Below are 12,690 nucleotides of genomic sequence, written 5' to 3'. Positions count from 1 at the left end.
GGCCTGAAGAGTTTATTAACATTCCTCTACCAGCATTGCATCTACCAGTGACTTTTGTGGCCACAGTTCCCCACAACAGTGTCTCAGGAGCACCAGGCTACTGCCCCAGCAGGGAAGGACACCGCCCCCTCCACCAGCCCCGGAGGACTGGCTTTCATCTTAGACTTTCCAGACAGAGAGTTTAAAAACTGTTATGGAAAAACATTTTATTACACATGTTCAACTTGCTTTCCAATGAAATGATGAAATTTTCATGTATAATGGCATCCAATGTTTGTCATCTCTATTTTTTTTTTTTATTCTTTCATAACCAGCACCCAAAAGTAAAACAAAACAGAACCCACAGATACAGTACGGAGTGTAAGTTAACTAGTGGGAAATATATACATTTGACTTTATGATGAGAAGAGAGCAAAGGTGAGGTTGCCACCAAGGCTCTTTCTCTGTGCTCGGATCTATCAAGACACATCAACTGCGAGTGGTTTGTCTTGCACCAGTACGAATAGCACCATAAGATTGCGAGAGTCTAGTGACATAGCTCTGTAACCACAGGGTACAGTACTCGAGTGACAGAAACATCACCACTGTGGCCCCAGAGCTCTCACGGCTCTGTACAAGGCAGGATAAAAGTGTCGCGGTGGAAGTCAAAGTGACGGTGCCAGCAGTTGCTCAGAAAGAGCATGTATGAGGAGTCTCACGATGACGGTGTGGGGCTCCTTGAGGTGACAGATGGTGTGTGTGTGTGTGTGTGTGTGTGTGTGTGTGTGTGTGTGGGTGTGTGTGTGTGTGTGTAGGGGCCTCAGAGGCACAAGGGACAGTGCACACCTTTGGGGACTTGCTCGTACTTGCTCAGCCTAAGCAGGCCTCTGTAGACCCACAAGGAAGACTATGTGGCTTCCTGAGCTGGTTACACTGGCACGCTCATCACCCTCCGGCTCCAAAACATGAATGTCTTTGGGTAAATGAACAGAAGCTGAGGGGAAGTGGACTGCACCTTTCCCTCTCCCTCCAAAGAGCTCCCTGGAATTTGTAGGTTTTAGAAGCAGTTTGGGGAGTCTGCTGGTGGCCAGATCTGAGCTGGGGGTGGGTGGGGGTGGGCAGTGTTTAGCACAGCACTGGGGCGACAACTAGCGGGTTACTTCATACTGACATTCGCTCAGAGCACCTAAGGAGTTTTCTCGATACTCCTTTTCAGTTCAAGTGGAACCAAATGACTTCCCTGCCACCCTCCCCTCGTCTCTGTGATGGGCTAGCAACAAAGGAGAACAAAACCCAAACTGAAGTAGAAAACAGCACCAATACATCAGGAAGTACTTGGAGCCGATCCCATGGAAACCGGCCCAAGCGAGAGCTTCCGTTTGACACCAGGACTAAGTGGCCCTCTCAAGGCCGTTCAAAACATAAGCACCCATGAAACTCTACGAGATGTGGAGCAAAGCCAGCTCCCTGGGGCAGCCGGGAGTCTATCAGCTGGTCTGCTCTCGGAGAGGTCAGTCTGGTCCCTTCTCTGGCCTTCTGGAGATGGAACAGTTCTGTGGTGAGGGTGAAGGCATGGGGATGGGAGAGATGACCTTCTCCACTGTCCCCTGCCATATCCAGATGGGTCAGTGGCAACAGCTGTAAACAATGAAGGTGCCAACCCTGAGACCCTGCTTTAGAGGAAGGCTTGATGGGCGCCATGCCAGCCAGGGGCGTTTCCCCACACGTCCTGGCACACTTGTCTTGTGCCCAGCTACTCAAGTCAAGCCTTATGCTGCAGAACCCAGGACTGAGTGACGTGTGTCCTCAGATCTCCGGAACGTTCATCCGGACTGCAGAGGAAAGGTCGATGCCAATGGAAAGCTATGTTGCCAAGATATGGCATATATATATATATATATATATATATTTTATCTCAAAGCCTGATGGAGCCCTGGCCAGAGTGGATGCACCTGGAGGCAGAGCGGGAGCTGGCACTCTCCTGAGGAAGCTGAGGGCACCTTTATGTCAGGAAGCAACCCTAGGCACCACGCATGCATATCCCGTTTCATAGCACCTTGGAGAAAGGCTTCCTGTTTACCCGTGGGATACATAGCTGAGCTCTGAAAAGCAGATGGCTCCCCAAATCCAGCTCTTCAGAAATCTTCTCCCACACAGGTGGCGTGCGGAGCTATGTGGCACTGGTATGTCTGTTGGTCTAGTCAGGTTTAGACTCTCAGGGGCAAGAGTTCTAAGGCAAGGCCCAGGATTTTGAGACTATGTGTCTGAGCCAGGCAGAGGCCAAGTCTTGATGCTTGTGTTTGTAGGAAGGCAGCTCATCCCTCTTCCAGAGAAGCCATTAGCAGAGGACAGGTGGCCAGGCCGCTGCCGAGTTTCGGGATAGGGCCTCTTCTAACGTAAGTTATATCTCATTGCCACGAAGCCACAACCAGCCCGAGGAACTCAAGATGTCGACAGAAAGCCAGGACAGAAGCTCCACATGTTCCTCCCTCTCCCCCCCCCGCCCCCGGTCTCAATAGTTACCTGCAAGAGATGTTCCTCCTCTGAGGTACATAGGAGCTTGGAAATTAAAATTATTTTGTGACTCTTATGTAGTTTCTCCTTAGAAAGCCATCCAGTGGCTGTGAACAATATATTACGTTCAAAGGACTAAAATGGCAACGTCAAGTCCCTTCTCTAAGGCCTATCAACTGGACTCCTGAGGCAGCCTTATCGTGGGGGGCAGAGGAGTGCTTTGGGGGTCCTGGCTGCAGGGCTGGTGTGCTTTTGGGTGGGGTGAGGCCTCAGAGTCAGACAGAGCAACGAGCGGGCACCGCGCTCGACGTCATGAGCTTGGTGGGGAGGGTGGCTGGCGCATCTTATTTGCGTAGAAGTCCCTACAGGTCTGGCAGCAACGCTGGTACCACCGCATATCCTGGCAGAGGTTCTTCTCTCGGATGACCCGGCAGTACACTGTCCACTGGTCCCGGGTGCATTTGTACGTCAGAGCAGCTGAGGGGACAGCGGAAAGAACGCATGAATGCTCAGAGGTTAAAGCCGTGGCTTACTACACAGAAGTGGCCCAGGGACCTCCCTTACCCTTGGTGACACCTTAGATTTGCATAAACTCATGAACAGCTAGGGCTGTATGAAGCTGTGGTTCTCATACAGATCCATCTCTGCAGCCAACCCAGTCCCCTGACTGAGAAAACTCTCCCTGCCTTTTCAGAGTAAGAGACATGAGATGACTTGCTCCTGAGATTGGAGGAACTACTTTGTGACAGACGATACCGTCTCTGTCGGCATTTATAAAACATGGTGGTGACGCCCGAGCAGTGGACAGCAAAGGATCCACAACAGCGACTTGCTGAAGGGTAAGCAAGTGGCTCCCATTTCTTTCAGGGTTTAAGTCCTCTGGAGAGAACGCCCTGAAAGGAAACCAAGCAACCAACACGGGGCATCACCTCTACAAGCCCAGCAGTTCCCCCCCCCCCCCCCCCGCCCGCCCCCTTATATAGAAGCTGCTTAGAGAAGCCTTCCTGGCAGGTAAGGAGCTCCGGGTAGTTTGGTGGCAAATGCTGCTAACCCAATGGGAGCCTGGGTGGCTTAGGAGGCAAGCCTCTGGGCGTGCCCACCAGGAATTATTTAGGGTCAGTTAATTGAGTGGAAGACCCATCCTGGCTGTGGGTTGTACCATCCCACGCTTGGGAGCCTGAAGTGAATACAAAGGAGAGTCCCAGCACTCAGCTTTCTCTGCTTCCTGACTGGACACAATGTGACCGCCCCTCTCATGATCGGGCCACCATGATTGCCCCACCATAGTGGACCTCACGCTTAAAGCACAGCCCAAATAACCTCTTCCTTAAGTTTTCTTTTGTAAGGTGTTTTTGTCAATGCATTAGAGCTTCCTCGGTTTATCCCAAGCCCTGGTTAGAGTATGGATTCATAAGCAGTCTTGTTCTGAGCACCAAGGACCAAACTGCTTACAACCTTCCCGCTCTGTGGCTGTGTGCAGACTCATCAGGGCGCACAGGGTCCCATGCAGACATCCCAGTGAATCTTTCCAGAGCTCTTCACCCTCTCACACAGGGACCCGGGGTGAAGATATCTTCCTGTGTTGGCAGAAGGGTGTGTAGGATGCTCCAAGGGCCTCTGAACCTTCTTCAGCCCAAGCAAATGCCAACCCCTTTAGTGCTCAAAAAAGGTGGCTCTCTCAGAGGCTTACAGCCAGAAACCAGGCTCAAGGGAAGTACTCACCAAGGCGAGGGGAAGTGATGGTGTTCACATTAATCTTGTCATTGCAGACCTCCTGGTGGCACTGTCTGTAGGCTGCTGGCTTTGAGAGAGTGGGGCACTCACTGCCGTGGCGTCCAGTGATCTTGTGCATGCACTGTACCACACGGGACTGGAGCCCCTTCCCGCAGGTGGATGAGCACTGCCGAAGACAGGGGGCAGCCTGAGCTGAGGGCCTATGAGACGCCTGCAATCTGTGCATGTCAAGGATGCCCACGGCCTGCTGGTAGATGGCTGCAGGATGGCAAACCTACACCTCACAGAAGCACGTATGGAATTCCTGATCCCCGAGTAGCTCAGAGAGGCCATTGAGGCCTTGGTTAAGTCTTGATTGGTAACCTGATGGGATTTAGACTCACCATAGAAACAAATCTTTGGGCACCTCTGGGAAGTAATAATGTCCAGGTTGGCTTGAGATGGGAAGAGCCACCCTCTGTGTGAGTGGCCCCATGCCATGGGCTGAGGTCCTAGATTGAACGTGCCAGCATTCGCTACTTACGGCTTCCTGACTTGGGGCACAAGGTGACCTTAAGCTCCTGTCACTGACTTTCCCACCATGAAGGACTGAACCTCAAACCTTAGATATAAAGTTGCTTTGGCCAGGTATTTTTGTCACAGTGATGTCACCGATAGAGACATGATTAAGGTCATGAGGACAGGGCACCCGGGATGGGATTGGTGTCTTTATAAGAAGAAAATGACAAGGCTGTTTGCATCACCAAGTGAGGGTGACACGATGGCTTTCTGCAAACCAGGGGACATCAGCCCCATGTTTTGGTGACACTGGCTTGACCAATCTCTAAGTGCATAGTACAGAGCTATGAGTAGAAGATGAGATGCTTGACAGTGATAAACAGTGTCCCTGGCTGCATGAGGAGATTGCGGACAGTGCCTTGGCCCTCGGGGTTTGTGAACATGCACCCCACGTCATGCAAAGAGCAGTGTCCCTCATGGTGCTTTCCTGAGTGAGTCCCTTCCACGTTAAGTGGCACAAGAATGTACTGCCCCAGGTAGCTTGGTCCTCTCCCCAAACCTGGCCCCTTGGTTCTTACTCTCTCCAGGGCCCTTGGAGCCATTTCCCCACTAAGTTGGTTTCCTCCCAAATAAAGAACCACAGACAGACACGTGCACTCCTTGTTCATCTGGTGTCCCCAGAGCCCCCACCTCCCTGATTTATGGGGTACTGAGAACACGCTGCAAAACTTTAATATGGCCCAGGCTGCACTGCAGCCCAGCCAGTTAATAACGGCGCCTGGGGCAAGGGAAGGTGGGGGCTCTCTGAGACTGCTGCACACCCAGAGGAGGCCGGGTGCTATCCTGACCAGTGTTTCCCCGAGTCTCCCTAAGAGTAGAAGGAGGCCTTCCTCACAGGCTTGTGGAGACATTGGTGGTACTGTTTTTTTTTTCCAGGTGGATACTGACAGCTCCCTTTCAGAGAGACTTCTGGGAGCGGGGGCTTCGCCTTCCTGTCTAACAAGCAGGATCATGCTGGCATTGTCACATTAAAGTGTAAACATTTCAAGGGAGCGATGCTTAGAAAGATCACCCATCTTCAAATCACAGAAGAGGTGGGAGTGTACTGGCAGCTCCCCTGTGGGTCCCCACAGCGTGTTCAAACCAGCTCAGACTCTCTCCCTGACATGCAAGGCTGGCCCTACGCCTTGCTTCATGCCCAGTTCTGTGTCTTCTGTGTCCCAGATACACCCACCAGAGGTTCCCAGCGGCCCGGAGAATTCATCCCATATTGCCAGTTTCTAGGTTCTAGCCTTAACCTCAGGAGTCAGCACTAGGGGTATTGAGGGGTGCTGAGGTCATACAAGGAGGTTCCTGCTAATAGGGAGCCCTTGAACATAGGACAAACGCTCAAGTAATGCGGGTTTGCAGGAGAAAGGATATCTTGCAGGAAGGTAGGATTGGCTGGCTGCAGGGGTAACCTGGTGAGCTTTAAACAAATTCTGATGTTTCAAAGTCCACACCCAAAAATATATCCCTTTTTTTTTTTGTTTTTAAGTTCTCCAGGTGGATGCAGGGGTATCTGGAGCTTGAAAGCCCTGACTTCACCCAAGTTTCTGTGCCCTGTAGAAAATGCAAAGACCCCATGCTACGAAGCCAGCATGTATTTCTATCCAGCTCAGCAGAATTAAGCCAGACTGACACCCAGCTGCAGCGTGGGCTGGTGAGTTTATGTATAGCTGCCAGCTAAGCAGCGACGGCTCCCCATCAAAGCAGCAATTAGTGTTTTTGTAAGAACAGAACTGCTCTGAGTTCAGGGGCGGCGAGGCATGCTTTCAGATATTTTGTAGCCGAAGTCCTGTTTGGGAAAACACCTCTCGTCCAAATTAACCGCAACCAAGATTCATTAATGGGTCTTATGAAGATGGCCCAGGGGTTTAAAAAAAAATGAAGAAAGAGGCAAAGCATTTAGCTCTCTACTCTGAAAGAGTCAGGCATAAACGCAAATCGAGAGGAATGGCCTAAACTGTGTAAAGATCACGTAAAACCTGCAGAGGCCACTTGAATAAGGTCAGTAACAGGCCAATGGCACTGTCAGAGCAGTTGAGCTAAGGCAGAGAAAAGCCATATCACTTCGTCTGAAAGCCATGTCAATGTGATGTCACACTAATTTGGAGCCATCCCATCAGGTGAACAGTCCATCCAGCAAAGCCAGAGCCAGGCCAGCCAATGCAAACGTACATGAAGGTTTGGGCCATGCCAAAAGTCCTGAAGGAGCAATGCCCTTCAAAAGGCAGCTTCTCAGCGGGGCTAGGCGACAATGGCCATGCATGCCCTGACAGACAGCGCAGGGGTCGCAGGGGGCGATGAAGATGGTGGTGCAGACAGAGCGAAGGTCCCATCGCAGTGCATACAACTGCTATCTGATTCAATGGAGTGTTCATAAGGCTCAATTTAAAAACTCTAGAGAAAGAAAACTGCTTATGTCTAAATCCAGATGCCTATGACACAAGTTTAAATAATTAAAAGTAGGGCCAGTGCCATGGCTTGTTGCTAAGGACCTAAGTTTCAATCCCTGGGACCCACATGGTGGAAGGAGAGAATTCATCTTCCCAAGTTTCCTCTGACCTCAGTATGTAAGCTATGGTATGTGTGCCCATGAGAGCATACGCCACACGTGCGTCTGCACATGCGCACGCACGCACGCGCACGCGCGCGCGCACACACACACACACACACGTGGCTTATTCATAAGACACTACTAAAATGGACATTGATATTCGGATCAAACTGGTCCTATAATTATGAAAACACTCCGCTCGTGAGGAAAGCAGGATTGCTGAGCAGCTGATCTCATTTCTGCGAGGAGGTGCCATGGGCGAGCCTGCTTTCAGAAGAGAGAGACACATGTCCTGACCCCAGCAACTCGAGCATGCCTTTCTCCTCAGATCTTTACTTGGACCATCTATCCGCACCCTCGGGCACCCTGAAGATGAGCGTTCAGTCTGAACGTTTTGGTTTCATTAACAACAGCCCAGGGAAAAGGCTGGCACGCAAGCCGTTGCCAGTGCGCAGGCACATTCTACAAGGAAATCCTGGGGCTGATGCACGCTTCTGGGCTTCACAGTGCAAAGGGTCTTTCTGAGGTCAGAGCCACTGAGTGGAGGAAGGCAGCTGCCTCCCCCCACAGACCACTCCACTGTATGAATTGGAGGTTGTGCCGAATGGAGATCTGGTGAGTGGCCAAGGGTCGCCCAGTTCCAATACTTAACACTTTTCTCAGCACATGTAATGGCTTTAAGTTTCTCAGTCTATAAAAACACCCAAGAGCTCCTGGAAGTGTGGGGTGGGCGATGTCCCCAAAGTTCTTCCTATGACTCATTAGACCCCACAAGGCAGAGGGTCCCGCAAACTCTGTCCCAGGTGAGGATTTTACGTGCCTGAGTTTTGCCAGATTCTACCAGCAGTCCTCGATGGCACTGTTCCCACAGCCAAGGGTGACAGAGGGTCGCCACCTGCCTCAGGTACCTGGAAAAACTTTTGTGAACATTGAGACATTTGCTTATCCATCTAGAAGCTGATCCCGAGCCTGCCTCTCAGGCAATGCCTTCGTGTGTTCTAGAGGAGAGGTAGGTCACAGTCACACCATTTTTTGTTCAGTGTCGTGTGCTCTAATATGCAGGAACACAGAGCATCAGAACCTGTACTGTTAAACGCCAATATTGTTTCCGGGTTAATTGTTCTTTTTAGGTATTTTATTCTAAGGACTTCTCAGGAAAAAAAAAAAAAAAAAAGAATGGAGAAGTCCCACTGGTGGTCCTTGCGTGTACCTTCCATCCTGACTGCATTTTGAATTGAAACCTGCCCCTTCCTAGCCCAAGAGTCACAGGGCTTATTCCTTTGCCAGGAGTCTGTTGGGAAGGTGTCGGTTATCATATGGGGTGGGGGGAGTGACTGGTGGGAGACAGAGCTTTTGGGACCCTGGAGGGCTCTGGGATATTACAGGCCTCAACAAACATTAGAACTGCTATTATTACTAACAGTAAAAGCATGGCCAAGGATATAAAGCAAGCTGCTCAGAGGCTGCAGGAGACACACTGGGAGGCGGCCATCTTCTCTAGTTCCCTTGGGCTGCATGTCTGTCACTAAGATCTAGCTCCTGGTTGATGCTGCAGTCAGATATCCAGGAGCACAGTTAGGGGCCACTTAGGCAAGATGTATGGCACCTTTCTGGGAGCCCAGGCTCAAGTTACAGAGAACAGAGGCATGCTGTGAATTCCGGTCTGTGACCTCCCCTGGAGGCCCTAGCCTTAATTAAACAGTGAGGAGGTAACAGTGTCTTCCTGATAGCATCGGGTTCTGCCTCAAGCCTTGCTCTGAAGCCATTTTTCAAGCTTTTACAATCTAAGCAAACACATCTATAAAAACAGATCTGGTCTTGTTTGAAGCTCTCTCACAGCTGCCCCCACTCCCTTAAGTGGCTCATTCCACCAGCATTTTAATGCGGCTGACTGAGACAGAAGTAAACCAGCCATAAATCCATGGTGAAAATCCTTGTCAAGCCCGATGAAGGACAGCTCTCCTCCTGTCCTTTCTGGCGCAAACACCTATAAAACACATTGTATGCTGCCTGGTGACCAGGCACTCCCCGGGCAGGAAGGGGAAATCAAAGACACCCAAGGCAGAGGTGCTGTGGTGGGGGCACAATAGCGAAGTAAAGATTTTATGGGCTGGAGCTGGTTCAGTGGTAGCGCACTTGTTTGGCATGCATGAGGAGACCCTGGCTTTCCTCCGCATTCATGGTGTAATCAAAAAACGAAACAAGAAACTAAAACCGCCCCAGCACAACAACGAAAGTCAGGGTGCAGACACCAAGTAAAAAGGGAGATTAAATGCAGATTTTTTTTCTCATACGCTTTTGAAGCAAATTACGAAGTGATTAGGAAAAAGTGTTAAAAGGGATTGCTCTGTGGGCAGAGAATTTTAGACAAACAGGAGGAATGAGGCTCTCAGGCCCTTGTGCCGCAACAGTATTGCTTGGCGTCTTTCAAAGAACACTTAACTGTAATAGCCATGATAGTAGGACTTGCTTGTTGGCAGTGTGGTGGGCTTAGGAATTTTCTAGTTGTTTCACACTAATAGCCACTTGGCCAGGACAGTGCTCAGGACACAGTAGGTGCTTAATTAATGCATCTGTAGGAGATGAGGTGCTGCCACCTTTCTGAGGGAGGGTGTGAGCCTTGAGCCCTGTGGTTCCAAGGCTTGACCACTGCCAGCAGGGAGCAGCCAGTCTCCCCCCCCCCCCCCGCCCCCTTGCTGCCCCACTTTCTGTTTGTCTAAAAGGATGTCAGAAGCTCTTTAAATGCCTTCCTGACAGTTTTCCCTCCACACTTGGCAGGAACAGCACAAACCCTGGCAGTTGTTGAAACCTGAAGTAGCTTGGTCCGGAGGATAATGAAAATCTCCATAATGTTCGTGCTAACTCTGACATGGAAGGAAAAGCTAGACCCCACGCATGCGTGCACACTGCCCCCCTCCTTCAGTGCGCTCTCTGGCAGCCTCTCATGCAGTCTTGGTTTGCCTTACAGTGCCTCAACTTCCTCCAAACTTGCAACCTGACACCCCTGATTTAGGTGCAGTCTTTACAGGCAGGGAGCCAGAAAACATAGCACTCACTGATGATCTGCAAGGGTCTGGAACATCCTCAGAGGATTGGCGTGGAGTCTGCGGTGGTGGCTCTAAGTCCCTCCTTGGAGGGAAGAAGACTCCCATCATCACTGTCCTCTCCATCGCTAGTAATGGGGACCCATGAGTCCCCAGGGAAGGGTGCAGCCAAGCTAGGGGCCAATGTAAGCCTCAATCTCATCGCCTAGAAAACTGGGGTAGATGATTGTAAAGGTCAAATGGGGTCACACGAGTGGACAATGCTTTCTCACGGATTCTGCCCAAACAAGGAAGACCTTCCACCAGCACCTAATCTGAAGGATTCCCAAAGACAGAACTTAGATATTTACAGTGAAGATCAAACTTGCTCGAGGCCCCTCTTCAGCAGGAAGTAGTCTATTGGTAATGCCACTGCCCTTCCTTTCGTCTGACTTTATTCAGGGATCTCTTTCCTTTCCTCTCTATCCTGTTTTCTCTCATAGCTAGTCTTAGGGGGTTGAAGAGGTTAAGCAAAAAAAAGGTGTGGGGCAGGGGGTTGGGGGGAAAGGTGGAAGAAAAAGAACACACAAAGTAGTGAAAGTCTGGCTACACTGCCCTCACTGCTATTGACAATGAACTGTTTTATGAACCGGTGGGTGAAACGAAACCTTTCCTCTCCAAGTTGCTTTTGGTCGTGGGGTTTCCTTGCCGCAATAGAAACCTGAACTAAGACTCTGCCCACAGATATTTTGTGCATGTTGTACTTTTTGTACTACAATCTCCACCGGACAGACAGGAGGAGCCCGGGCTACTTGCAGAAGGGCGGAGAAGGCCCCCGGGGGCTCTCAGCGGCCCTGTAAGTCAGTCAAACCCATTCCGAGGGGACTTCGCTGCTACCAGGAGGTCAGTTGTCATTTTGTTCTTTTTGGTAGGAGATACATCAGACTTAGCATGTGTTAGTTGTCAAACTCAGGACAAATGGCTCACGGAGGTGCCTAGTTAAGATGTTTATGTGGACTCCAGTCACCAGCCTGCCTTGGCGCCCACATGTTACAGAGTCTTCCTGGCCAGCAGACCCCAACCCCTTCTCTGGTTCCTACCTAACCAGCTGTATTGGCTACAGTGGTCTCTTGGTCTCATGGCTTGCTCCTGGCCTCTTGGGCTCCTCCCTCAGGTCCTGTCTCCCCCCCCACCCCTTCTCTCTTCTCTTCCTCTCTTGCTGTCCTCCCCCTTTCCCCTCCTGGCTGGGTTCATTCTAGACCCATCTAGATGCCTCTCATCTCTACAATAAACCTTCTCCTCAACCATACCTATTATCAGTCATGTCCTCTTTTTCTTTTCATTCCATGTAGAAAGCCAAAAATCTCTTTTTAAAACACCTCCCATTCTAATCCCTTTACAACTATTCATTTCTCACAGAAAAAGTCGCAGTGTTTCAATGGTCGACAGGCAGTTGTGATCTTGAATAGGAAACATTTCCAGCAGAGATTAGCAGTCATACTCTTCTATAAAGAACTAACACGTTTTAACTAACATGTTTTAAGGGCCCCATTTCGCAGAGATTGAATACATAGGCCCTGCATATCTGGGGTGCACTCAGTTATTGGGACTGTTTTCTAGAAAGTGCTGCCATATCCCTAGAGGTAGGCTGTGGCAGGTCAGAGCAATGGCAGAACCCTGGGACAGGGGTGGGAGTGGGAAGTACGTTCCTTGTACATGACCCTCATGAAGGGTTGGCAGCTCGCTGGAGTCAGGATCAGAGAGAGCCTGCCCAGCCTCTCCCAGACTGAGCAGCAGCATTGAGGGGCCCAGCTGCTCCCAACAGTATTGTATGGGTATATATAGTCTTGGATCCAAAGTGGACCCCAAAATGGCAGCACTGCTGACACCTTCCTGAATGACAGTCTAGGCTTAGGTCAGGCTGGATGCTCGCTGGGTAAACAGAAAGACTGCCACTTGAATTCAGCATTCCTCAAAAACCTTGTGAAGCAGGTTTCTGTTTGTCAGGGAAAGCCATTACTTTCCTTGCTCTCATGCCATCCAAGGCCCATCTTCCAGCCAGCCACCTCTGGCACTACTTCCCTATTAATGCAAACAAACCCATAACAGATCAAAGCCGCTTCTCTATGTCCCAGGATGTTCTGGCTCACGAACCTTTGCCCACTGCAACATTCACCTTAAAACTAGGAAGGCTTCTCCCACCTCATGCTGTTCTCTCAGCTCCTAAGAGACAGCCTGGCAGTCTTGATTCCCCAATAAACTTTCCTTTCCCTCCTTTGGTAGTTTCGCTGGACCCCTGCCATATCTGATGCTGAAACCTGGGAGGGGTAACTCTTGCCCCAA

The 12,690-nt window shown here is 50.5% G+C and overlaps 1 protein-coding gene across 1 annotated transcript in view; it reads right to left on the bottom strand.

Moving 5' to 3' along the window:
• Nucleotides 1-2,794: 2,794 nt before the first annotated feature.
• Nucleotides 2,795-12,690, bottom strand: part of Adamts17 (ADAM metallopeptidase with thrombospondin type 1 motif 17) — a 292,022-nt gene continuing 282,126 nt past the window's right edge. The window contains exons 22-23 of the mRNA XM_051148701.1: nt 4,216-4,393; nt 2,795-2,970 (exon numbers count right to left, since the gene is read on the bottom strand). Coding sequence (XP_051004658.1) covers nt 2,804-2,970; nt 4,216-4,393 — 345 coding nt within the window. The 3' untranslated portion in view covers nt 2,795-2,803. The remainder of the gene's footprint in view (nt 2,971-4,215; nt 4,394-12,690) is intronic.

The sequence above is a fragment of the Acomys russatus genome, chromosome 7, assembly GCF_903995435.1.
Source record: "Acomys russatus chromosome 7, mAcoRus1.1, whole genome shotgun sequence".
Classification (NCBI taxonomy): domain Eukaryota; kingdom Metazoa; phylum Chordata; class Mammalia; order Rodentia; family Muridae; genus Acomys; species Acomys russatus.
This window is presented reverse-complemented; position numbering and strand designations above follow the sequence as displayed.